Here is a 25,796-nt window from a genome sequence, read left to right on the forward strand (position 1 = left end):
CTGTATTGAATGATAATTCATATTAATTCTTTATAATTTGTCATTTATAGCTCTTACGATGAGCTTTCAAGATATGAATTTTGTTCAAAAGCTAAGCAATGTTCCTTTAAGCGTGAGGTATGCAAGTTACACTTCATAGCAGAGGAGGATTTCTTCATCCGATGGCTCTTAACCAGTGTTGCGAACGGTGATAGTCGTCGACATAAAATTTTACAAAATGATACTTTTTGAAGCATCGCATTCTAGATCCACGCATTCATTCGACAATCACGGAAAAAAATATCATTTGACACGATGATATTTTTTCTGCTACAATCATTTGACTTTTTGATTTTGCCGTACCTCAAGTGAACTAGATCTTCATCGAAAATGGGTCCTTTTTCGTGTTTTCGCGTGAATTTCTATACTCCTGTAAGAGAATACCATTTTCCTGGTTCACTGAGTGAAAATATCAAGTGGTCTAATGGCTTAGTATCGGTAAACGCACGATTAAGCAGTTCTGGATTCTCACTGAAAAATGTCAAATGACATTCATTCTACATTTTTTGCAATCATGTCATCGCAAAAGCATTGATTGTTAATGCACAAATGATTGTCGCTTTTGGAAAGTCGTGTCATGGTAACCATGAATATCATGATCAAAAAATGATTTTGACACCCGCTTACTGCGAATATCATAAAAAAATGTCGACAATTAACAACACTGCTCTTAACTAAACAAAACTAATACTAAACAAGTTTTTTGCTTACCTTTTTTGACAAAATGCTGTACTTTTTTAATGTCTAAAACGTCTGCTGTTTTCCTATATTTTAGTCATGTGGAGTTTCTGTTTGAAACGTTGTTATTTTGACATTATTTGATTTTTGTTCAACTTGCCAGCTATTAAGGTTTAATAAACTACCTATGATGCTAAAAATTGAGTCAAATATTTAAATAAAATTAAAAAAAAAATGCTGCAAACTATCGAAAGAAAGCAAAGCAACAGCTCAAGAACAAAAGAGGATATGGAACATTTTGAAATGAGAGTAAGGATCGTTTATTACTTGATTATTTATTCATTTATTTAGTGAAATATTTGCATGGCCTTCGCAGTGGCCTAAGCAACTTAAACCAACTATCTTAACACTATGTGCTACTTAACGATCTAATATTAATTGGGGTCAAAAGTGTTAAACAAAGCCAATAGGTGATTGTTATACGTATTGATCGAAATATTATAGTCAAAGTATGAATAAGACGAGTTAAAACTGCGAAACATATACAACAAAGATTCGTTATAGCTATAAAGTCGCCTTCTACGGTTGATACTGAAATGCTCATTGTGTCTAAGAATCCTAGCTGGAGTATTTACACTTAATCGTACTAACAGATCTGGAGCGCCGATGCTGAGGTCATAAGGATGCACTTTAGAAATGCACTGCACGGTTCACCGATTCCACTTTAAGAGTACCTCGTGCTTCTAATTCGCGATCAAGAGCCTTTTTACAATAACAAATGCAGTAATCAGCAATAAACTTGGATGGGCTTTCAAGGGTATGGCGACATTTAGCGTCAAATGTCAAATGATAATTTCCTTTAAAAACTTATGTTTTAAAAACTCCACCGTTTCAAAGTCCTGTTCAATCTATTGCTTCGCTCCTACTCTCAAATCAAACCATTTTATTCGAATCGCAACACCTCCTCGCTGTAGGAACGTGCCTTCGGTATACTTACTTTATCAGGAGACACTACACGCGTTACTACTCTACAAAGTAGCCATTTTGCCCCAGCTTCCCGTTCACGATCGAGACAGAGAAAGAGAGAGAGATAGGCGGCCCATGTGCATCGCCACGATTGACCTCCCTATTTGATGCAGTCGCCCTTGCTCGTAGCCCGAGAGGAGCTTGATAGCGATGTGTACGTGTGTGTGAGCCCTTTGGCTGGATTGGTGTCCACTCCGCTCCGCTCTACCGTTCCGTAGGAAGTGACAAAAAGCCACCAGCACCAGTCAGTACTACCGTGGCGGCGGTGCTAACGCGGCGAAACGCGAAACTCCGGGTGCGTGTGGCTTGCTTGATCGTCGAGGCCAGCGGCTGGTTGACGAGGCTGGATTAGCGTGCCAGCGGTACTGTGTGTTTGTGAACAGCACACTGTTCTACTAGCACACTGGCGCAGTCGGTGCGCATTGACATTAACCTGATTCCAAGAGCCCCCCCTCCGCTATGAGCCCGTCCCTGGCAGCTTGGGCAATCGGACACGGAACTTGAACTTGAGCTCACTCCGAGGCCCTCGTGCGTCTACACATTCTGCTGCACAATCTGCTGTGCTGTGCATTGGGCTGGACTGACTGATCGTGTGATATTTTTGTGTTGCAGAATTTGACTTGTGTTTGTGTGTGTGTGAGGGAGCATTTTCCCTTTTCCCTTACCGTTCTCTTTCGTGCGGTTTTTTTGATTCTGTTTTGTTTCCTTATTGCCCATTTCCGTGTCACCGAACACGTGGTGTTTAATTAATTGTTTATGTTTGCAAAAGTGTTGAGAGCTGTGTTAAAGAAGTTGAATACCAAATTAAAAAAAAAAAAAAAAAACGAAGGAAACGAACCGTGCCGCAGCAAACAAAACTTTACGGATCGCTGTTTATCAGTTCTGCTCGGGGTCGGGCTTTGGCCATAACAACCAAGTCTGGCGACGGCGGATAGCAAGAAAAGTGATTGAAAAGTGAAATCAAACGACACGGAAATCGATCAAGCGTGACCAATTGTTTTTATCTCCTTCATTTTTAGTGTGTTTTTGTCCATCTGTTTGAGTTTGCATCTGATTGGGGGCGGAAAAAAACAAATGCAAATCGCCAGTGTGAGTGAATGTACAAAATAAAAGAAAAGAAAATTAACAACCAAGCGCGCCTATCAGCCAACGATGCGATGGTGAGTGGGTGAAAAAAGTGAGAAAAGTGTTATGAATTTGTATTGTAGGTGGAAAATTGTTCCCTTCTCCCGCCCGCAATCAACGAGTGTGATTTGTTTGTGCACCGTAGTTCAACATTAATCAGCGCAAATCGCCGAACGCCAGCAGTTGGCCATGAGCGGCGGGAAAATTGTCGCCGGAATGAAACAGTTTGATCGCGAACCCTGCCCGATCCAGTGTGTGTACGTTTTCAGCGAGAAAGCATAGGCAGCAGCAGCAACACCAGCACGTGTTACTGAAGAAGGTGTTAACGGATTGGCGTCCCTTGTACCGTGCTACACATCCTTGCCCTGTTTGTTTGTATTTTCCGTGGAAAAAAGAAAAGAAAAGGAAAACGAAAACAAAAATTTAGAAGGTAAGAAAATGTGCTCATTTTCCCCCTTGAATAATAAAATGCGATTTATTGATCAATTTATATTTGTAATGCATTAACTATTCGTTATGTTGTAATCGGTTTTATGATGAAAAAAAAAGCAGACCGCCATTTTTCACCGTCGCGTCAATCTCGCGTCGAATGTGGGGAAGCTGTTGTGATGCTTTGGGATAACATGGAGGGTGGGGAGGGTTCTCCCTCAGGGTATGCCGCCGTGTGACGCGAGTTGCCGTAGTTACGCAATCGCAGCAAGCTAAGACAATTGATGATACAACGACCTGCATGAGGGGGCTGAGGGGTAGGATGGATGTAAAAGGAGTTGAGAAGGAGCGGTGTGTGTGTGTGTGTGTGTGTGTGTATGTGTGTGTGTGTGTTTATGTTGTCGTGTGTGAAGAGTGTTTAAAAAGCCCTAGAACGTCGGGATGATTTAATCGGCCCTGCTGTTCGTTCGGTAATTAATTCTGATTTCATGAATATTATCAAACAAGGTACAGGAAAAGGGGATATTTTTCCTCTCTCTCTCTCTCCCATGCTTTCCGGATGTTTCCACATGCATATGCAAGTGAGGGAGCATGGTGGCATGGTGGATGTGGAGAGAGATAATTATTCATCGTTCATTCATTGATCGTTTTGCGCCCGATGAATTGACCACTTTGCCCGGGGTCTGTATGATTAGTCGCTCTCGGACGAGAGAAAAAAAAAAGCTCCTCTCTTATTAGCGTGTAATTTGTGTTTATCTGTGTACTCGCTTAAACTATAAACGATTAGTGTTGATGCAGTATTAAAAAAATTACAAACTGTTTTATATGGTGGCAATCTCTTTTTTTTAATCATAAGAATGTGGTATAGATAAAGTATACCGCTTAACGGGTTTGTTTTTGAGCTTTTTTGTGTTTTTTTTTGCTAAATTTAGTATTTTTTCTATTCAAAAATATGCCTATCATAATTTAATAATAATAATAATAAATAAATTTGTTATGATGAAAAGAAAAAAGTAGAATAATTAAACATTTCTCGGGTAGGGATAATTAAACATTTCAGGAAGTTTTTAACGTGTGGTTAACAATTAAAATTATCTGTTTTTAGTATCCGGCCTAAGATCAGTCAAAATATTAAAGTTATAAGTTAGCGCCTTGGAGCTACCTAACAAGCTTATGTAGTTTTTTACATGCAATTAATACAAAACATACAAAACTGCCATACAACTACTGTCATTACAAGAGAAAAAAATTATGAAGAAAAATAAACCGTCAATTGAATTGTGTAATAATAATCCTCAACCCCTGCTCTCGTTTAAGTCGAGTGAAATTATTTTATTTTCAAACAATTTCACCAACTTTGTTTTTAATATTAGTTTTGCTGGCAGGATGACAGGTTTTGATGAGTCAGTTTTTAATGTGAAAAACATAATTCACTGCTTGCAAGATGTTTTTCAACAGTTGTCTTATTTTTCATTTGCATCAGAATAATATTTCATCTGAATAATATGAAATTGGTAACAGAGTTACAAATTGTCAAATTTAGTTTTTGTTGACATTTGTGTCGACTTTATTTAAACTTTAATTTAAACTATCTGCTGAATTGGACGAGTAAATAATGAATTACAGTCAGTCAAAAAAGTATTCGTCTAGCTCAAGGGTCTCCAAACTACGGCCCGCGGGACGCATGCGGCCCTCAAGAGCTTATAATGCGGCCCACGATGACTTTGATAAATATTACGTTATTTTGAATTTTACAAATAAAATTGTATTTTGTACTTTTCTTAGACAAAAATCAAGCTTTTGTAGCGTCAAATGGCCCTCAACATAGTTATTTTTGAAGCTATGCGGCCCACGAGCTGAAAAGATTAGAGGCCCCTGGTCTAGCTGAATGTTTTGTAGAAAAAGGCGAATTATTGCCGCAATAGGCATGGGGCGGTAAAAGTAATGATGAGGTTTGATAAAGGGACCATCAATGCATACGTAATGCTAAAAAATAACCATTAAAATAATACAATAGCGACCTAAACATATAAAAAAACTTGAAAAAGACGTTTGAAGGGTGTGGATATGATATCAGTTGTCTTTTTTTGATTGGAACTTGGACACGTAGTCCGGAAATGCAATATTTCTATCAGAGATTCATTGGAACATGTCTTGTAGGATGAGTGGGTAAAAATGCGCACTTTTTGAGGTTCAAATGTGCTATGGCGTTGGTAAAGTAGTCAATAATAGTCATAAATGAAATAAGAAACAAGATGAAGACAATTTTTTGAATCCATAACAGTTGTCTTCTTACGCATATTACACCAAAAGTCTGATAGACGAATACTTTTTGCGCGCCAATCAAATGACTTTTTTAGTTTTTTAAATAATGTAGTTATTATTGCACTATTTTAATGCTTAGTTTTTAGCATTACATGTGTATTGATGGTCCCTTTATCAAACCTCATCATTACTTTTACCGCCCAAGGCCTATTGCGGCCATAATTCGCCTTTTTCTACAAAACATTCAGCTAGACGAATATTTTTTGGACTGACTGTATTTGATATTTAACATAGTGTAGAGTGAGTTAGAAACTAGTTCGTCCATAGAATAAAGGCTTGCATGATACCAAGCTCACGAATCTTCTTCAGCTGCTGATTTATGACTTGACGAATCAAAAAACTGCTTAATAAAAATTAAACGTGTTCGCAATGTTCGCAAACTATGGAAATTCAACCATTAAACTAGGAGAGAACATCTTTGGAGCTTTATTCAAAAGTCCCAGCGGCAGTAACAAAAAAAGTCCCGCCTTGAAGCGTCCAGAAGCGAGAGGGAGACGCGTAAGCAACCAATCATTTGCCACGTTGATGCAATTCCGCAGCAATGGGCCGCTGACGTTCCCGCAAAACTGCAACTGCATCCACCAACACACAGTCCGCTCGCACAGACGTACACACACGCGCACACACAAACACGTGTATTACACAATCGTGCGCAATCGAATCAAAGCAATTAGCCGTCTCCTATCGAGCTATAAAGCCTGGCCGGTGTGTAGTGGCCGTAGTGGAAAAGACCATCTTCCCACCCGAAACCCCCTGCGACACCCCGGGGTTCCGCCATCGCCCCGGGGAGGTAATATTCGCCGCGCAAAAAGATGCACGCGCGCGCGTGTAGCGTATTATCAGTAGGGGCCGCGGGCGGAGAGGGAGGGCGAAGGACGGTCGGAGCTTGTTGTTGGAAGCTTCCAGCGCGCTACGTAGCTTTGCCTGCTGTTGTTATTCTAGGGTGCACTGGATGCTACCGGAGCTGATGGTGATGGAGACGCCCGGTGGCGGCAGAGGGGCGCGTTAGGCGTTACACACGTTACACAAACACACACACTGTGCGGAAGCTTTTCCACTTTTGCACTGTTTTGTTGCAACCGGAGTGCAGCGTAGTAATCTCCGGTAACCGGTTCAAACCACTTCCTACCGGTAAGGCTGGAAATAGGCACGCGAAGTGTGGACTGGCTTTTCTTTTTACCTGTGTTGGTTGGAATCCAGCAAAAAACAACAACCTTTCAGAACTTCAGGGGAGAGAAAAAACAACACACACTGGAAGGGTTTGTATACAAACAGAAGCGTGTGTGACCCACGTCACGCTTAAAGGGAAGGGGATAAAAGGGGCGGGTACGGGTTTGTTTGTGTTGTTTTTGAATGCCGTTGTTATTGTTATTGTCGTCGTCGTCGTCAGAGCCGTTCCAGGGGCAATGGCGAGGGAGATGCACACTCTACGGGTCGATCTATTACGTGATCGCGGTCTACTACGCGGTTCCACTGGGTGGTGGGTCGAACCGGACAAACGCACACACACACACCCGTAAACCGAACCGATGTTACCTATAAATCATGCTCGGCACGCTTTACTAATACGCGTGCAAATTGTGCTGCACTTGGTAGGGCTCGTGCTAACAGGAGGGTGGTTTTGTGTGCTTTTGGCTGGACCCGCTGGTGACCGTAACTTTGAACTTGTGGCAGCTTGAAGTCAAGGGTTTGAAGAGGGAGAAACGGAGATGGAGAGAGAGAGAGAGAGAGAGGAGCAGAGAAGCGTGTGTGTGTGATTTTACAGTGTTAAAGGCGCGCTTACATTAGCCAAAGTGTCGTATTAGCTAGTCGTTGCTTCGACATTTCTCGTCACTTCGCCACTTGAGAATTGTACAAGTAATATCTAGACATTACTCATGGTACACACGCTGATGGTGGAACTGGATCTGTGGTATGCCTAGATCGGGTGATGATGATGATGCATCTTTGTTTTGTATTTTGCATTTTTTTTCTTCTCCACAGTGCCAACTCATACCCCATACTGTGTTCCGTTTGCGGATGTGCGGTCTGTGATTTGCTGTTTATTATGACATCAGGTGACATGGGTGAAAAGGCTCTGGGCAAGGGTGTAGTTTGATGGAGCGATAGTAAAGTAACAGTAATAGTTAGCCGTATTGCTTCGAGAGAATGTGTTGTTTTGTACGCCTGAAGGTATGCAAAATGGAAAGTTACATTGAAAATTACATCTCTGGATGGTAGCTGTTTAAAGCATTTTAAAGATGATTTGTAAATGCTCTAAATTGTCTGAATAATATATATATTGTCAGTCAGAATAAGAGGATAAGATCAAGAGAAAGCTGTCTTTTTTCTGTACCCTATGTGAAGGGATGTGGATTTAAAGGGACCTTATTTGGAACGTCCAAATTATAATGCTACTATTTCAAAAATATCAGAAGCCCTGAAACCTCCTCTATGTAATTAATCACACAGGTAGAGCTAATGAGTAACACAAAACTACTGCGCTTGACTTTGGGCAATGTCGTTGGGTAATTCATGTCATTAGATCAAATTAGTACTGGGTAAAGTTGTCAACAATCCTGAGTCGACTACGATCCGACTAAGAATATTCCATAACCGACTTTGGAAGGTATTTTCAGACCAGAATTATCCGAAGCCGTCCGGAGTCGTCCGGAGTCGGAGTATTTCAGTGTCGGAGTTGTCTAGAGTCGTCCGGAGTTATCCGCAGTCATCCGAAATCGAAGTCGCACCGAATCAGTCGGAGTCGGTCGGAGTCGATCGGAGTCTACCTGGGTCGGTCAGTGTCGAGTGTCGTTGATATTGGCTGACTCCGGGAACCTCCGACTTCGGGCGACTCCGATACTGATCGACTGCGGTCTACTCCAAGCCAACTCCGCCTGACGGCCAAAATGTAACCGATTCCGATTCCTGACGACTCCGACTCCATGTTGATTGTGATTCCGACCAATTGAAATTGGACACTTCGTGTGTACTATCGACGAGATGAATGGTTGTAAATACAATGAAAAATATGAGCCGGGGAGCTTTATACGTCATACACGATCGGTGCAAAGAGGACGGTGATGTTCCGACAAAGAAGAGGAATAGATAATTTAATGTATTCAATGTATTTCGGTTGCGGGCCCGTCATATGATGTTTACACAAGCCTTAGTAATAGCAACAAGTACCTACTAGATCTTAGTCGTTCTCTAAATTGTCGTATCGTTTCATTAAAATCAAAATGGCCTATATCAAAAAGTATGACGAATCTAATATGTTACCATAACGTACCTATGATGCACTTTTATGTTTAAAAATTGATTGCACAAAGTCGGTTTAAAAATATTTTCGTTGAACCGCTTACAAAAGCCCTTAAACACTTTCTAAAAAATCAATAAAACAATTGTTTTTAAGCCTGCGCTTCTCATGGACCAAAGATTTAATTGTTTGAATTTTAATGTTAAAATCAAGAAGAAAAAGAAGAAACTCGTTTGTGTAATATATATTAGGATTGATTATAATTTATCAGATTTTTGTAAAGTTTTGCGAGATTTGCTCTTATCATACGAGAGGAAAGATGACGAGCGGAGAGTGTATCCTTTCTCTCTCTCTCGTTCCGCCACCTATAGGGATGCTGCGACCAATCAAAACGCTACTAGCGCGGACCAAAATTCAAAGAATCGTACTAGGAGATCATCCAAATCAGGAGGAAGCTCTATCGATCCTTCTAATCGATCCATTTGTCTCGCTCTCCCTACTGTGAGAAGATCTAAAGCTGCTCTCTCTCATTAGGCGCTTATCACATGCGCTTATCATACGAGAGGAAAGATGACGAGAGGAGAGATCCTTCTAATCGATCTATTTGTCTCGCTCTCACTACTGTGAGAAGATTTAAAGCTCCTCTCTCTCATTAGGCGCTTATCACATGCGCTTATCATACGAGAGGAAAGATGACGAGCGGAGAGTGTATCCTTTCTCCCACTCCTTCCGCCACCTTTGTGGGATGCTGCGACCAATCAAAACGCTACTAGCGCGGACCAAAATTCAAAGAATCGTACCAGGAGATCATCCAAAGTAGGAGGAAGCTCTATCGATCCTTCTAATCGATCCATTTGTCTCGCTCTCCCTACTGTGAGAAGATCTAACGCTCCTCTCTCTCATTAGGCGCTTATCACATGCGCTTATCATACGAGAGGAAAGATGACGAGAGGAGAGATCCTTCTAATTGATCCATTTGTCTCGCTCTCACTACTGTGAGAAGATCTAACGCTCCTCTCTCTCTCATTAGGCGCTTATCACATGCGCTTATCATACGAGAGGAAAGATGACGAGCGGAGAGTGTATCCTTTCTCTCACTCCTTCCGCCACCTATAGGGATGCTGCGACCAATCAAAACGCTACTAGCGCGGATCAAAATTCAAAGTATCGTACTAGGAGATCATCCAAAGTAGGAGGAAGCTCTATCGATCCTTCTAATCGATCTATTTGTCTCGCTCTCACTATTGTGAGAAGATTTAAAGCTCCTCTCTCTCATTAGGCGCTTATCACATGCGCTTATCATACGAGAGGAAAGATGACGAGCGGAGAGTGTATCCTTTCTCCCACTCCTTCCGCCACCTTTGTGGGATGCTGCGACCAATCAAAACGCTACTAGCGCGGACCAAAATTCAAAGAATCGTACCAGGAGATCATCCAAAGTAGGAGGAAGCTCTATCGATCCTTCTAATCGATCCATTTGTCTCGCTCTCCCTACTGTGAGAAGATCTAACGCTCCTCTCTCTCATTAGGCGCTTATCACATGCGCTTATCATACGAGAGGAAAGATGACGAGCGGAGAGTGTATCCTTTCTCTCACTCCTTCCGCCACCTATAGGGATGCTGCGACCAATCAAAACGCTACTAGCGCGGACCAAAATTCAAAGAATCGTACCAGGAGATCATCCAAATCAGGAGGTAGCTCTAACGATGCTTCTAATCGATCCATTTGTCTCGCTCTCACTACTGTGAGAAGATATATGAATTACTCTATCTCTATTATTAGGTGCTTACAGGGTTTCGCACGATTTATTGGTCAGTTCCCATGATGTTTTGGTCGTATCCCATAAATTTTTGGCTCGTTCCCATAATTTATTGGTATTTTCCGATTGGATATCAATACAATTGGACCAAACAATTCTGGGAAACGACCAAAAAATCGTGGGAATGCACCAAAAAAATATGGGAAAATACCAAAAATTGATGGGAACCAACCAATAAATCGTGGGAAACCCTGTATCATGCAACGGAGTATGTTGTACTATAAACATCAGCGTATGTAGTAAAGTAAGTGAAAGACAAACAAAAAATATATTTCTAGTAAAAGTGTTTATTGTTCATTCATAGAACATATCTTTGCTTACAGGGTTTGACAGTTCAATAAACAATTGTGCAAATGCTTAAGACAAACCTTGCTGCGTATAATGTATACTCATTCGAAGTTAACAACTATTTAAATCATGTGGACAGTGTACAAAATGCGGGTTGACGTATTTACAAGTGATAGAAATTTATGTTTTTTTTTAAAATCAGGCAATGTTTTCAGCATGTGGACAATTGTTTATTGGACTGTAAAACCCTGTATGTCATCGAAATGTTTGACTCGATGAAGTTATCGCAATCAGAATGGCTTCTGGATTTAGGAGTGAAACATCATCTGGCATGTGATGAAGAATTGTATCACAAAATAACATAGAAAAACTAAAAATCTACACAGCACAATAGTAAGAAATGCAAATAGATTTCAACCCAAATCGTATCACAATGCTCTTATAATAGAAGGAATATTTCCATTTTGCCCCGACAAAAACGAACCAGCATTGCGATAGAATTTACAAAGAAAGCATCAGCATCCTACCCAACCGGAACAATGTACACCGGAAAGGCGAAAATATAATGATGTAAATGCAACGCGGTGTATCAAAAGGTGCAAAATACTGCAATGAAAGCACTTGCAGTTATGCCACCTGATCCACATCCACAGCACAAGGAGCGTCACCTTCGACAGCGAGACATCAAACAAGCGCAGCTAATAATTCGATCCCTTTATGCTGCGAGCCAATTATTTGTGCAGGGATAGGAAGAAAAATCTGAAAAAGGTATGTCGCCACTCGCTCGGTGTATTCATCGTTAAAAATCGATCTGGATTTAACGGGACGGGGCCGCTAACTTGACTCGAATAAAAGGCTCGTCCCAGTTAGTATTGTTTTTGAGAGGAAAAGTAAATCAGTCCATCTGTTGAAGGAACTAATAAAAAAAAGAAAGAAAGACGACCTGATTGTCTCAACCTCACGCCCCCTCGCTCGCTAGGGCGTCCTTATGTAATGTTTGTCTTTTTTGTTTGATTTTGTCTCTCCATTCGCCCGCTCTGCTTCTGAAAGGTCCAGCAATCGAATCCTCATATAGCAGCTACCTGTTGGTGTAGCTACCGTTTTGCTTTCGGTTCGGCGATTGGCATGAATCGGCGGTCCTCCAGCTTTTCTTCACCATCACAAAACACTGTTGCTGCTGCTGGTGGTGCGATTAAAGCCATTTTTGCTGAGGGGAAATCGTTGGGTAATCGTTGTAACATGGACGGAATATGGCAAGAAACAGCTGCTTGGAAGAGGCACTCCGCGGTGCTGGATTTGGCAGATATTTGACGAGTCTTTTGACGATGATGAGTGCACGTGAAGCGCAATAGAAAAGGGGTTTTTTGAACGCTAGTGTGGGATGATTTGCCATCCCGGGGATGACAGAAAAAGGGAACATTATTTGATCTGCTTGAAGATGTTTCTCTAAATTTCAGTATTAAACAGAACATTCGTAAATAGATGCAAGAGAAAAAAAGAGCGATAAACTACAGTTAAAATTGATGTTTTTACTTAACAAAATTAATCCATTCAATGGCACCTTTATTGGTTTTATCCACTGAATCATCTAAGGATGCAATAGGAATTGGTATTCATCTATAAGAAACACTGAATTAAAGAGCAAAATTGATTTCCTTTCCGTTCGAAGAGATATACTCATTCTTAGGGCGAGATAATTGAAATGAAAATCGATCCCTGCCAGGATTCCGCACCTAATTAACACCCTGCCACTTGGGAATACACCACAGGCCTACCGACCACAAGAAAGTGGGCCCACCATTCAAGCGGACAGCAGCGGCAATAGCAGAGCGCCGTGTAAATGCGTAACACTCTAGCAGGGAGCCGTGCGTAACCTGAAACCAAACGATCGCTATCGGATGTGCGCGCTTGTTGAGAGGGGTCGAGAGGGGCCTTCGTACACCTTTGTACACCGGACGGAGGGCGTGGATTGCTCAATCCGATTGTGCCAGAGCTCTACCGAATTCGTATGCTGCTGCAGCAAGCTTCTCCGCAGCAGATTATTCAGTCCGCGGGATGTTTGTTTGACGCGACTGCGAGAACATTTACATGTCCAAGATGGGGCCGGTTACGATACACCCAGACAAGCATTAATCGAAAACCACAGCCAAAACGGTCGGCCCCGCAGCCAAAACAGTTGCGTTACAAAGAGCCTGCTTGCGGCGTAAAAAAAAGTGGGAATAAAGTGAACGACCGGACAGCGCGCGGACGATTTACATCGGACGCGGGGATTAGCATGTGTTGCTGTTGTCGCCAGTTTTCAGCCAGTTCATCCATTAAACATTGGCCGGGAAGACGGGAAATGTTTGCATCGGGAAGCGATGGGCTTGTCTAGGGGCGCGATTCGCGGTTCTTGTGAAATCAGACGGTCGCAATCGAACCCCCCATCCGTGGTCGGTTGGAGGATGGTTGATTTTAATTCCAAAATAATAATGCGCCCTTTGGACGGACGCGCGCTGTTGACGAGTCGGTGTCGGGGCGGTCGTAATCGCATCAGCACAACAACCGGCCAATCGGCTACGGATGATCAAACAACAGATTAAACGGAGCGTTTGTGTGTGTGTGTTTGGTTTTGGCAAGGAGCAAACGTTGCAGTTTTGTGATTATTTTTAATGATTACATCATCGTTCTGAAGAAATTCCAGTATTGTCGCTTTAATTTACGCCTAAAGTTAGGCAATGTTCAACACAAATTCGATTTAACAGCAGCGGAAGTGTATGCGGATTGCATACACTCAATACAATTCCATCAATTAATGCTCCCATTCAGTTCAGTGGGTACCTGCGGTCACCCTTAGCGGGTGGTGGGTGAACGATTTTCCGATAACGATTAAAAATAAAAGCCTTTCGAACGAGAGCTCGAACAGATCTCATGCAGCGGACATGCGACTGTCATGTGCAGTGGTACCAAGCTTCATGCAAAACCTTCTCTCTGTCTCTCTCTCCCTTTTCGGAGAACGGAAGAAGACACAGAAATTATTACATCATTGCCCTGGGTATCGGGATGACAGGGGAGTAAGGCGGTGGTAAGACGAACCCCAGTATTGCGTAAACGTGCGCTGGTGTTGCCTTTGTTCGGGCACAACCGTTGAAACTGTTTGGATTATTTTTCAAACCTTTTTTTGTTCTCTCTCTCCGGCTACTAATACTACAGTGAGTAGGATCGGAATTTTGCCACAGACACCTGTTGATCTGCCGCACACCGTTCACCGACTGTCCGTGGGCCAGGGGAGCTGTTTGCTAGACCTACCGGAAAACGGTGCTACAGAAGAGAGGGCAAAAACCAAGCAAGTGAAATGCCCGTTCAATGCTTATTTAGGAGCCGTTTCTGTTCGCTTTGACCATGCGCGCCCCACGAAACGGGCACGAAGCTGGCGTTCGGTTTCAACGAAGCGTTTAATGTGGGATTTTACGAGTAGGTGGCATTGTTTTGTGGGATTTATTAGGTACATTATTATGGGTTAAGGGAATACGTTTGAAAACTTCAAGTTTAAAAAAATGAAAATCAAACTAGAATGCTATTCAAAATGGTCTCTAACTTGCTATCAACCGAGTGTTTTGAAATGACCTCTTCTTGTGTAACTTCCCGCCTTCGAACATCTCGCTCGAAGCGATGGAACATTTCTATATCCACGTCATCTACATACGCTTAGTATACCGAATTGAAGATGAGCCGCCCCTCTGACCCAGTCACATTCCAACGGAAACGAACGGAAGGATACCACTTTCAGGAATAAGCGAGACAGCATCCAGACACACCCGAACCGAACGCGAATGTACACTCTCTCTCGCTCGCTCTGTCTCTCACTTTTGTCCCGATTCCCGAGCGCTCGAGCGAGCTTATAAATGGCGCCCTGTCAGCTACGGTCCGCCCCAAACCGTTCGCAGACAGTGGCCGTGCTGCAAGGAGTGCTGCTGTTTTGCTGCCACAGTGTCACACAGTTGAAGCAAGCCCAACCGCGCGGGTTCGTTGCCGGCGCACAGTTGAAGTCACCGAGGACAGCGCGTTCACTAAGGGTACGACAAACCGCACTGTCTGTCGCCTTTCAGGATTGCTGTCGTGGATTAAAAAGTGGGAGTGAGTGTTTGGAATTTAGTGTGTGTTTGCTTGGATTGAGTGTTGGATTGATGCCAAAGCAAATCTTGCCACTTCTCACTGTGACTGTGTGTGTGTGTGTTTGGAAGAAGCAAAGCTGGAAAGAAAGCTCCCACACTCACTCTCCCGGTGGCCGCGTGTCATCCGCGTTGCATAATCTAATTAGAACCCGACGGCCTCCGACGGCTTCACGGGGCAGATCATTCCCGGAATAATACTATTAGAGTGTGCCGTGCTGTGCCGTGTCGGCGGCCATATACGGGTTTTAGCCGAGCGGTGGCCGCTGGGTGATTACGACATGACGGCGCCCTCCTAAGGACGAACGAGAGATAGAGAGAGAGATAGAGGGATAAAGAGAGAACAAAGCTAGAGAAGGAACAACGGAAGACACAAATGGTTCCAAATGGCTCCCCCTGTGTTCCTTATCGGTCGTTATGCAATTGTGTTGTTTGTTTGATTGATTCATTCTACGCCGTTGCTTGTTGCAAATAGTGCAAATGTACACACATATGTTCTAAAAATAAAAACCTATGTGTCATTTGTACTGACCTACAAAGAGCTAATCATCATCATCATCATCATCACGAGATGGTGTTGGGTGTGTGTATCACGCAATATCGTTGATGCGTGAGAGATAGCGCAACCAATTGCTGAATGCGCCGGCATATATCGCATTACGGAACCGTTAAGCAGCTTACATGGATACCTTTAATCAGCTTCTAAGCGACGATTGTTCGTGCAATTTTGAGAGGATTATGTGACGTGAATGTGATGATTAATAATGTTTCTTTTCGTGTGTGTGTTTGGTAGTTCCTTTGAGTCCTTTTTTATAGTGCTGGCTCTATCGTTAAGTGTGTGCAGTGACCTCCAAGTGAAGTAATATGAGCATCCGACGGCACTGTCCAATGTGAAACGGTGTCTTGGTGTCCGTATGTGTGTGTCCGTGTGTGCCACGCCAAACTGCGATCATGGTGGCGCGCAACTTCTCCCTGCAGGATCTACCGTACAACCGTGTGCTGCAGGTGCCGGACGAGGAGCGCGAGTTTCTGGCACTGGATGAGCTGAAACCGCACCAGCTGACCGAGCTCGGTGTGGCGGTTACCTGTGCATCTTCCGGTGGCGGCCAACAGCAGCAGCAGCAGCAGCTGCATCAATCGGCGCCATCCCATCGGACACTGGTGGCTGGTGGGGGCGACGGCGAGGTGCCCAATCCGGTCATCACGACCGGCGGCCTGTTGCAGAACTATCACCATCATAACGTTTTCTATGAGCTTGGAGCAGCGACCAACTCACCGTCCAAGTAAATATTCGCTTGCATGACCGTTCGTTGTGGCGTACCAGTTGGTGTAAAGCAGTCTTTGCGCTAGAAGCTTCCCATCTGTTGTTGTTGTTGCTGTTGTTCTGTGGCATGCATTGAAGGCGTGTGATTGTTGTTGTTAGAGCTAGCGGCACGCAAAAAGGATAGAAAGTTGCATTTTCTAAAATGGTTTAAGTTAAAGATAGTCAGGGAAGATGTTTTATGGAAGTACGCATCGGTGCTAATGTGGATAACTTCATCCGATTCCCTTTGGTAATAGGAGAAATAATCTAATAATGAGCAACGTTCAAGTTTGTTTTAGTTATATTTTGTTCAGTGCTTATAGAGCTTCTAGAAAAGTAGGAAAAAGCTAGCAATAGTTTTAACATTTTTTTTTCATTTGAAATGGTTAAAGTGGATGATACTAAATTAAAGCGATTGGTAATAACAACCGAAGGCACATAAAATCAGTTTCCGAGCTAAGCGGTTTCTCAAGCAAATTTAACCGACTTTACTAGAGAGACATAACATACCTTAACATACACTCACTTGCAATTATATTTGCTATTATCTGTTGTCCATGGCGATTTTTTCAAACAAACATAGAATTTGGCTATATTTTAAAGGTTTCGAACAGAATTTCCTGTTCAGATGGTGTTTTATGGAGAACAATGACCTACAAGAGATGATGAAGAAGAATTCACTGAAGAAACTGAAGGCGATCTCTTCAAATGCCTACTATTTTATTTTCGATGACTGGGGAAAACAGTTTACTTGGGTAATCCTAGTACCAGTACTGTTTCGATAGCATGTGTGTTATTTTTTGCAGATACAAACTGTATTAATAGCATCATTTAGTGCTTTTATTCACTATATTTCCCAGTTGAAGTAATACCCCCGCGGGTGATCCGACTGGTAGTTCCTTTGTGTACGGGGGAATTTTCACCGGATTAATTTGCACACACTGTAAGCTTTATTGCCGGCTACGATGATAATGAAGGTTTATCCCTCGGTTAAAAAGAAAATAAAAACACTATATTTCATCAACATTGATACTTTTTTGATATGTGTTTTGGCTTAAAACGCAATATTGAATTAACGTTGATATTCGAATGTTACTTCATGGAAATTGTCTCATTTTTAAATGAAACACATTAAAATAGATATAATTGCAATCTTGATATCTTATGTCTACTATTTGGATTTTAATTCAATAATTAACTAACATTAATGAGCAGTAAATGGATGGTTAATCAGTTGTGTGTGCAGTCTTTCTCCGAGCTACGCTACACGCGAATTCGAGCTACGTGAGTTTTTATTTTTGACAGTTCAGATCTCAATTCATACAATTTTCTCCATCAATTGTCAAATTTAAAGTCCTTTAAAAGTACAAAAATAACCTAATTTTCTACACGAATTGCATTAAATAAATAAATCACATAAATTACATAAATGAACTAAAATCAATCAAAACCCATTATTAATCAAGTGTATTTTGGCTGTAAAACGTGATATTTGACTTACGCAAAAATCCGTGATCCGCGAATGTCTCCGAAGCGCATTATTCGCGTAACTCGGGGAATGACTGCATGTATAATTTTTATTATCTTTAATGATGATTATAATCTTTTATGATGGTTATTTTATTTTATGATAATATTTATTAGAGATGGACAGATATCTTCAAATATCTCGATACAAAATGCCGATACAAATTCTTGAAATAAAATCGTTTTAACATGGGGCGCTAATCGTGTCTATCTTTCATCTAGTATTACTACCTTTATTCTAATAGAAAATCATGATTGTATAGATTATGTAGCAAGCTTATTATTGTACTTTTGATAACGCCCAAACACACATGGAACTAGGAAAAAAGGCTTGAACATACTGATTGTTATTAGATGAGAATACAATTTGTTTAAAAAATCTCCTAATAAACTGTTATTTTTGATAACATTTTCGTTTATTGCCTATTTGAATGTATTTCCTCCCTTTGTGCTATCGTTTGACATTTTTTGTTATTGATTGTTAATATCACTGTTAATATTATCAATTTTAATTTGTGTTGATCATTCCAAGACTTGAGAAATTGTTACATATCTTTAACATTATTTTGCCAATTTCCTCATACCTCATCTTCTCCTTCTCCTCCACCATAGTGCCAGTGCGGTGCCGACGGAGCACATGACCGGTGGCCCGGATGCGTCCCTCCTGGTGGATCCGTCGCTGGCCGGCACAATGTCTGCGGTGAGCAATCTCAGCACCCTCTCGGCCGCCGGTAGCGGCAACCATCTGCTGCACCTAGTCGACCACGGACACTCGCACCATGACCACCAGCACTCGGCCGGGGGAGCGCGGAAACGAAAGTTTTCCTTCAAGTAAGTTACCTCTCCGTAGTGTTGTGTAAGAATGCATTCACGGTAACCTTTTGCCGAAACCCAAAAGGCCCTGTGCGCGTCAGCCGAGCCTCTTGCTGAAGCCTGTACGCCGTACCCAACACCTTCTAGAGATCAAGCCCTGCTCCGGAACACTTCCGGCACAAAGATGGGAAGTCGTACGAATGTGCATCATCAAACTTAGGTCCCCTTTAGGTTGGGAGGGGGAAAGAAAATGCAACAGAAAAGTTCTGGACATAAAGTTTTCCACAAGAAAGCGAGTTCCCCCTTGAGTGACGTTTGTAAAGGTTTTGTGAATTCAAGCGACCGTTTGATGTTAATTTAGCCCGACCAAGAAAGGTGCCAAATGTAAAGGATTCCCTCTGACCGCACCGCGGGCTACGTCTGCCACTAAAGAGCGATAATGTCCGCACGGTAAGATCTTTGTACTGCTATGGAAACCTAGAAGTCTTCCGAGCAGCAGCAGCAGTCATTACACAATCTCCCTTTCCTGCTTGGTTGGTTTTCTTACCCCGTTTATGATGCCATCGATATGGAGCTATATGAATGGTAGGTTAATTTAATGATTATGTAAACCGTGCTTATCACGCCCGGCAAACAGCAAACGAGGGGGACGGCAAAGGGCACAGGGGCCAGGCGAAACTTTTTCGGGCCGGTAAGGGTGTTAATTTTTCACGGAAACCTCTCGCGCGCAGGAGTTCAAGAAACGCACAGCGAAAGCCGGCAGACTCAGGCATCAGGTTGATGAAGGAAGCCACGGAAGTAGTAAAACATCACTGGGAGTGTTGTTTTTTACCTTCAGCTAGTCTTGATGGTGTGAGTGGCCTTTTTCCTGCTTTTGTCTTTGCTGTGCCTGCTGACGTAATGTAATTTACGCTGTCGCACGGTACCAAACAGGGCCCCGAACACTCGTAAGGATTCGCGCGGTCGTGCGATACGTTTTTTGTGGTGTAGCGTCTTATAGGTGAGTGAGTTTTTCGCGCTCCCGTGCCACTTCCCAGTGCGCGGGGTGGGGAGGGAGAATGGAAAAATCAAACCGAACGAATCATCTGACGTGGCGTCCTGATCGATTCCGCCCTTGACGTGGGGGAATTTCCATCGTACACCGACAGGTGTTTGTAAATTGGAGCAACGATTTGAATTGTCTTTATTTAATTTTAGCATAAACGCACATTGCATTATTAAAGGTTTTCATTTATTTTCGTACCCTACACATCACGTGATTGAGATCCATTTGTTGTGTGTGTGTGTGTTGTGCTGGGTTGTGTGCTTCGTAGTTCGGAGGAAATGAGTCACATGGCATAAGGAATATGTTGCTGTTCCAACAAGCAGGATAAATTTAAACACTGCAAACTCAAACATCAGTGTGTACTTTCAACATAAGTATTGTGTTAGGGTAATGTTTGCTATATTTGGCGCTCGTGGTAATGATTTACCGCGCAAAACGATCCACGTTTCTTCCAAAATTGATGTATAACAATGCTTAAAAGTAAACGACATACGGTTCGGGAACTGTTTTTGGATCTGATTTGCCGTCTGATTACCTACGGAACCTTTGAAGTCGTCTAATTCCAGCGTGTTAGCGTAGTGTTGTTCTTCTTTGGCGTAATGAGCTTCGCAGTTATTTCTGTGCGCTTAGGCACACAGGCGTATGAAGGATTCCTTAAGAACAGAGTTGACTCCATTTACTTACCATTTACGTTTATATTCCACCATTTACTGTCGGTGGCTTGAGAAGTTAGTGTCATAGAACCAGACTTTGATAATAGTGAACACCCATTGTTGGTTAAGGCCTGCCTGAGTGAACTTGGCGTTTTCAGTGTCTTATTGATTACCCATAGCAGGATACTCAGTATCCCGTATGGGAGATACGGTCCATTCGTGGCTTGACGACCCATGACGGGCCCGTTGTTAAGTAGTATGTGTTGACGAATGTACCACGAGATCGGCTAGGGATTATTAAATATGTCATTGTATTCAAAATCGTCTTCGTTTTGATTTTGGCCCAGGGAGTCCTTCTGAGCCGGATCGGATGATACTACCACCATTTGCTTGTTCATTTCTTTATGTTTTCTTATAACCTACAATAAGAGTAATGAAAATTACGTTGTTCCATGCCTATGCTACAAGTTGGACTTATCATTGTAATCAAGTGTAAAAAAGCAAGGTCGGCGAGATGGGGAATAGATCTATGTCTGGTTTTTGCAGGTGTAACGGTGCAAAGGTTATCAGATATTGTACACCATGGTAATGCATATTCTGCTTAAGAATCCCCAAACAGGCTAACGGAAATTCTGAGTTAGTCTGAATAGTATAATTCAAGTCTGTTATAACCAACTCAAAACATCTTCTATTTGGCGTAACGTCCTACACGGACATGTCGGCCTATATAGGCTTTCGAGACTTAATTCATTGCCACGCAGTCAGATAGTCAATCCTTGCTACGGGGGGATGGTCCATTCTGGGCTTGAACCCAGTACGGGTATGTTATTGAGTCGCTCGAGTTGACAACTGTACCACGAGACCGCCCCTTGAGTACACAACTCAAAACATGGGTTGCGTCAAAAGAGTTAATCAAAAGATGTCGTTTAAAATATAGAGTTTAAAGAGCATATATATGACTCTAGACAGTCTGAGACTCCAAGAGACGAGAGAAAGTAATCCTCTGAATATGATTACTCAAACCCTTTCTCACAAATTAAAAGAAGAAGAGAGTTTAAAGAGCTACATAATATCTGTTGGAGTGATTATTAGAAGAAACTCCGAAACATTTATTTCCTGTAGAATATGCAATATCCCATAGGCAGCGATATCTCATGAGTGTAAAATAGATTTTGAGCAACTTCAAACCCTGTTGTCAAAGTTCGCCGTGGTCTGAAGATAGTATATAACCTTAATGCTCGCTCATCCCATACTAAATTGTTTCTTCTCTCTTCTGTTTTCCCTGTCCATCTCTTCTCTCTATTGCAGTGATACGAGCGACATTGAAGATGACACCTGTGATGATTCAAAATCCGTCAGAACGGCCGACGAGAGCAAAAAGTGAGACCTGTGATCTTTTACCCCCTTTTTGGGCATTCTTCTCAACTCTTCCCTATGCTTTCGAACTCCAAACTTTTCCAGGCAAAACCACAGCGAGATCGAGAAACGGCGGCGGGACAAAATGAACACCTACATCACGGAGCTGTCCGCGATGATACCGATGTGCCATGCGATGTCCCGCAAGCTGGATAAGCTCACCGTGCTGCGGATGGCGGTGCAGCATTTGAAAACGATCCGGGGTGCGGTGCACTCCTACACCGAGGGCCACTACAAGCCGGCCTTCCTGTCCGATCAGGAGCTGAAGATGCTGATATTGCAAGCGGCCGAAGGGTTCCTGTTTGTGGTCGGGTGCGATCGGGGCCGAATACTGTACGTGTCGGAGTCCGTATCGCACATACTGAACTACTCGCAGGTGAGAAGATGGCTTGAAGATCGTGCTACCAGGAGACATACTAATAGTTTTCGATGTTAATTTCCCAGGGTGATCTTCTTGGGCAGAGTTGGTTCGACATTCTGCACCCGAAAGACGTCGCGAAAGTGAAGGAGCAACTCTCATCATCGGATTTAAGCCCGCGGGAACGTCTGATCGATGCCAAAAGTAAGTCACCTAAAGTCCCAAAGTGCCAAAGTTGAGTAGATCCAAGCTAAACCTCTACTAAACCCTCCAACAGCAATGCTGCCGGTAAAGACGGATGTCCCTCAGGGTGTAACGCGGCTCTGTCCCGGCGCTCGCCGTTCCTTCTTCTGCCGGATGAAGTGCAAAGCGAACGTGCAGGTGAAGGAGGAAGCCGACCAACCGAACAGTGTGTCCAGCGTGAACAACGTGTGCCATCGGCGCAAAAAGCAGGTCAATTCTGGTGAGTGTCTACCCAACAACTGCAACATCTCCTCGCGAAAGAGTCGCTCACGTTTTGTCACTCCCCGTTCGTAGACAAGAAGTATTCCGTGATACAGTGCACCGGGTACCTGAAATCGTGGGCCCCGGCCAAGATCGGGCTGGAGGAGAACGAAACCGACGGTGAGGGCGATTCGTGCAACCTGTCCTGCCTGGTGGCGGTGGGCCGCGTACAACCCAACCTTAGCCAAAGCTGCAGCCTATCGTCGAACGGACTGCACACGCCCAGCGGCGCAAATGGTGGAAGGTCGCGAAATGGAAGTAACGCCGCCACGGGCCCTGGGTCGGGTGCGGGCGGTGGTGCAACAGGGTCCTCCAGCAACGGTAATCCTTCGGCAACACCGAGCAATGGGAGCAACGGGAAGCAGCTGAATCGCAACACCATCCCAAACCTGCGCAACGTTCAGTTCATCTCGCGCCACGCGATGGACGGGAAGTTTCTGTTTGTGGATCAGCGAGCCACGCTGGTGCTGGGATTTCTGCCCCAGGAGCTGCTCGGCACGAGCATGTACGAGTACTACCACCACGAGGACATACCGGCACTGGCCGAATCACACAAGGCCGCCCTGCAGGGGACGCAGTGCGTCACCACCTCCGTCTATCGGTTGCGCACGAAGGAGACGGGCTTTGTGCGGCTGCAGAGCGAGTGGAAATCGTTCCGCAATCCGTGGACGAAGGAGATCGAGTATCTGATCGCGAAGAATAATGTGATCTTGGCGGAGCTGGGCGATGGCGGGACGGCACGGGCCGGCGGGTACGGGATGGGTGAGCTCGGCGATGGTACGGGTGAGCCGGGTTCGGGTGCACCCGGCCAGCCGGGCGTTGGGTATGAGTTCTTCAATCACAGTAAGTGTGCGTTGGGCGTCGTTGAAGAAACCGATTTTGATGGTACATTTATCTTTTTTTTCCTAAACTTTATTTAGCGAATGGACGTGAAATACAGCGCATGATCAATTCGCACGTGGAGGCGAGCAAAATTGGCCGTCAGATTGCGGAACAGGTGCTGGACCATCAGCGACGGGTCGGAGACTCTTCGTCAGGTAAGGACAATGAAGTATGTTCGTAATATTAGTAAGCGCATGAATGTCCTAAAACTCCATTCACTCGTGCTATTCCTCTTGTTATTAATGTTGTACGACTTGCAGCGATGTCAACTTGGGCAATACCGTTTGAAACTTGGTGTGCTAAATCTCAAGTGCCTAATTGAAATTTAGTATAGATCGAGTACAATAATGTGGTTGAAATTTGCCAATGATGTGCAATAATACATATTAATACATAATTATTAAAATGCATTTAATTAATTTTCTGTTTTTGTTTCTTACCCCTTCCAGAGAGTAGTCCCAATCCGAACGAACCAACCCTACAACCCGCCTTCAGCTCCGCACTGTCCGAGGCGAACCATTCGAACGATGCAATCACTTCCGGCGAACACAGCATGGTCACCTCGACCGGCGTGTCGCCTTCCTCGATGGCCGTCGTGCCGCCGACAGTGACGACGCGCATCAACGGAACCCTGCCCGGCTACAGCCACGTGCAGACGAACGCCATCATCAGCCCGGAACATGGTGAGTTTAGCGAAAAAGAAAAGGGGGGGGGGGGTGGGTGTTCGGACACATCGTACTCAACGCCTTTCCAAACCGCCAAACTCTACTTCCAGATGTATCGCAAACGCAAGCCAGCAGCACGGACGGAAACGATGAGGCAGCGATGGCCGTCATCATGAGCCTGCTGGAAGCGGATGCCGGTCTCGGTGGTCCGGTCGATTTTTCCGGCCTGCCCTGGCCATTGCCGTAGGGCGTCTTCGCCGACGTGATTGTATGACGTTTGTGCATGTGAGAAAGTTACCAAATCAACGTTGAATAGGAAAACGGAAATGCTTCTGCTCTGGGCGGAGGCGTCCAATGTACAAATTGCTTGCAGCTGCATTTACATGCGTTAGAGTTAGAGAGCGAAGGAGGGAGATGGAGTAAAAGGACGAGAGATGCTACCCTATAAGGGCAGAATTAGTACAGCAGGCTGGAGGAAGCTGAGTAAATATAGCGGTAAGCTAGCGTTAATAACGGATACTGATTCCTACGGTGCACTGTGATGGGTGTTTAAATGAGGTTATGAACGTAAACATAGTGGAAAGCAAACAAAAAAGAATGTACAAAGTAATTTAAATACAGTGTCGGTTTCATTTCGGGTTGGAAAGAATGAAAGAAGCAATAATTCGGTTTTGAAAAATGATAAAAGATTCCTGCAAATACGATGGTTTTGAACGCTTGACGCCTAAATGTCTGCAACTTTCTAATGTGATGGAAATTGTACGGCCTACATCTCATACACATGCTGCATACATTCAGGCGCTCTAAGCTTTTGTTGTTATTCGGAGTGGACAAGAAAAATTTAGCTTGGTTGCGTTAACATATACAGGGTGTTCGAGATAAATTTGACAGTTTCTGAGGAAATTGGAAAGGAATTTTTATCAAATTTATGTTAAATATAAAAAAAAAAAAACCACAAAGTTTAGCTTACCATGTTTGCCGCATTTTTTATTCGAATTCCAGCTCCGCTTTGGCTTTGTACAATTTGGACGGGTTCCACATATTTACGGAGCTAGACATTTTTTACACTTGTTCGCACAACTTTTAGCAATTGAATGACATATCAATCATTTCGATACGTCAACTCAACCCTGAAATATAAACCCAAAGGCCAGGTGTCAAATTTAGCCCGCACACTCTGTATGTTCGTTAAATTTCGTTAAGACAAATGTGTATTACACTTCAACTATTTTAAATATTCCAATAGAGGGGCCCTTGACGATTCTAGTCAGTTTTTTTTATGGAATTTGACAGTTGGAGGCTGAAATCATGTAAACACTCCATACAAAACCGCACACAAAACTAACCTGCAATTTTCAGTCTAGATTATTCTAGCCTCAAAGCTAGAATTAGATTCGAGCAAGGATAATGTATTTAGAAGGTTGATTTTTATCGCTTTTGCTGGGCGACATTGTGGGGGACATCTGTCACTCTCTGCATACAAATTTCATTACCCCGCACCAGCCCTCCCC

The 25,796-nt window shown here is 43.4% G+C and overlaps 1 protein-coding gene across 5 annotated transcripts; it reads left to right on the forward strand.

The window, feature by feature from the left end:
• The first annotated feature begins 1,041 nt into the window (after positions 1-1,041).
• Positions 1,042-24,895, forward strand: LOC1276339 (protein cycle). 5 transcript variants are annotated; one of them, XM_061652179.1, is made up of 11 exons: positions 1,042-2,686; positions 2,763-3,298; positions 18,562-18,780; positions 21,769-21,840; positions 21,922-22,252; positions 22,321-22,438; positions 22,512-22,697; positions 22,772-23,581; positions 23,659-23,775; positions 24,070-24,303; positions 24,396-24,895. In XM_061652179.1, the coding sequence occupies exons 3-11, from the start codon at positions 18,587-18,589 to the stop codon at positions 24,530-24,532; spliced, it is 2,199 nt and encodes a 732-aa protein (XP_061508163.1). In that variant the 5' UTR covers positions 1,042-2,686; positions 2,763-3,298; positions 18,562-18,586; the 3' UTR covers positions 24,533-24,895. The 5 variants fall into 5 exon arrangements, with proteins under 5 accessions (XP_061508163.1, XP_061508164.1, XP_061508165.1 ...); XM_061652180.1 differs by having other exon boundaries at positions 1,860-2,038; XM_061652181.1 differs by having other exon boundaries at positions 1,983-2,105.
• Positions 24,896-25,796: the final 901 nt, after the last annotated feature.

Source organism: Anopheles gambiae, chromosome 2 (genome assembly GCF_943734735.2).
Source record: "Anopheles gambiae chromosome 2, idAnoGambNW_F1_1, whole genome shotgun sequence".
Classification (NCBI taxonomy): domain Eukaryota; kingdom Metazoa; phylum Arthropoda; class Insecta; order Diptera; family Culicidae; genus Anopheles; species Anopheles gambiae.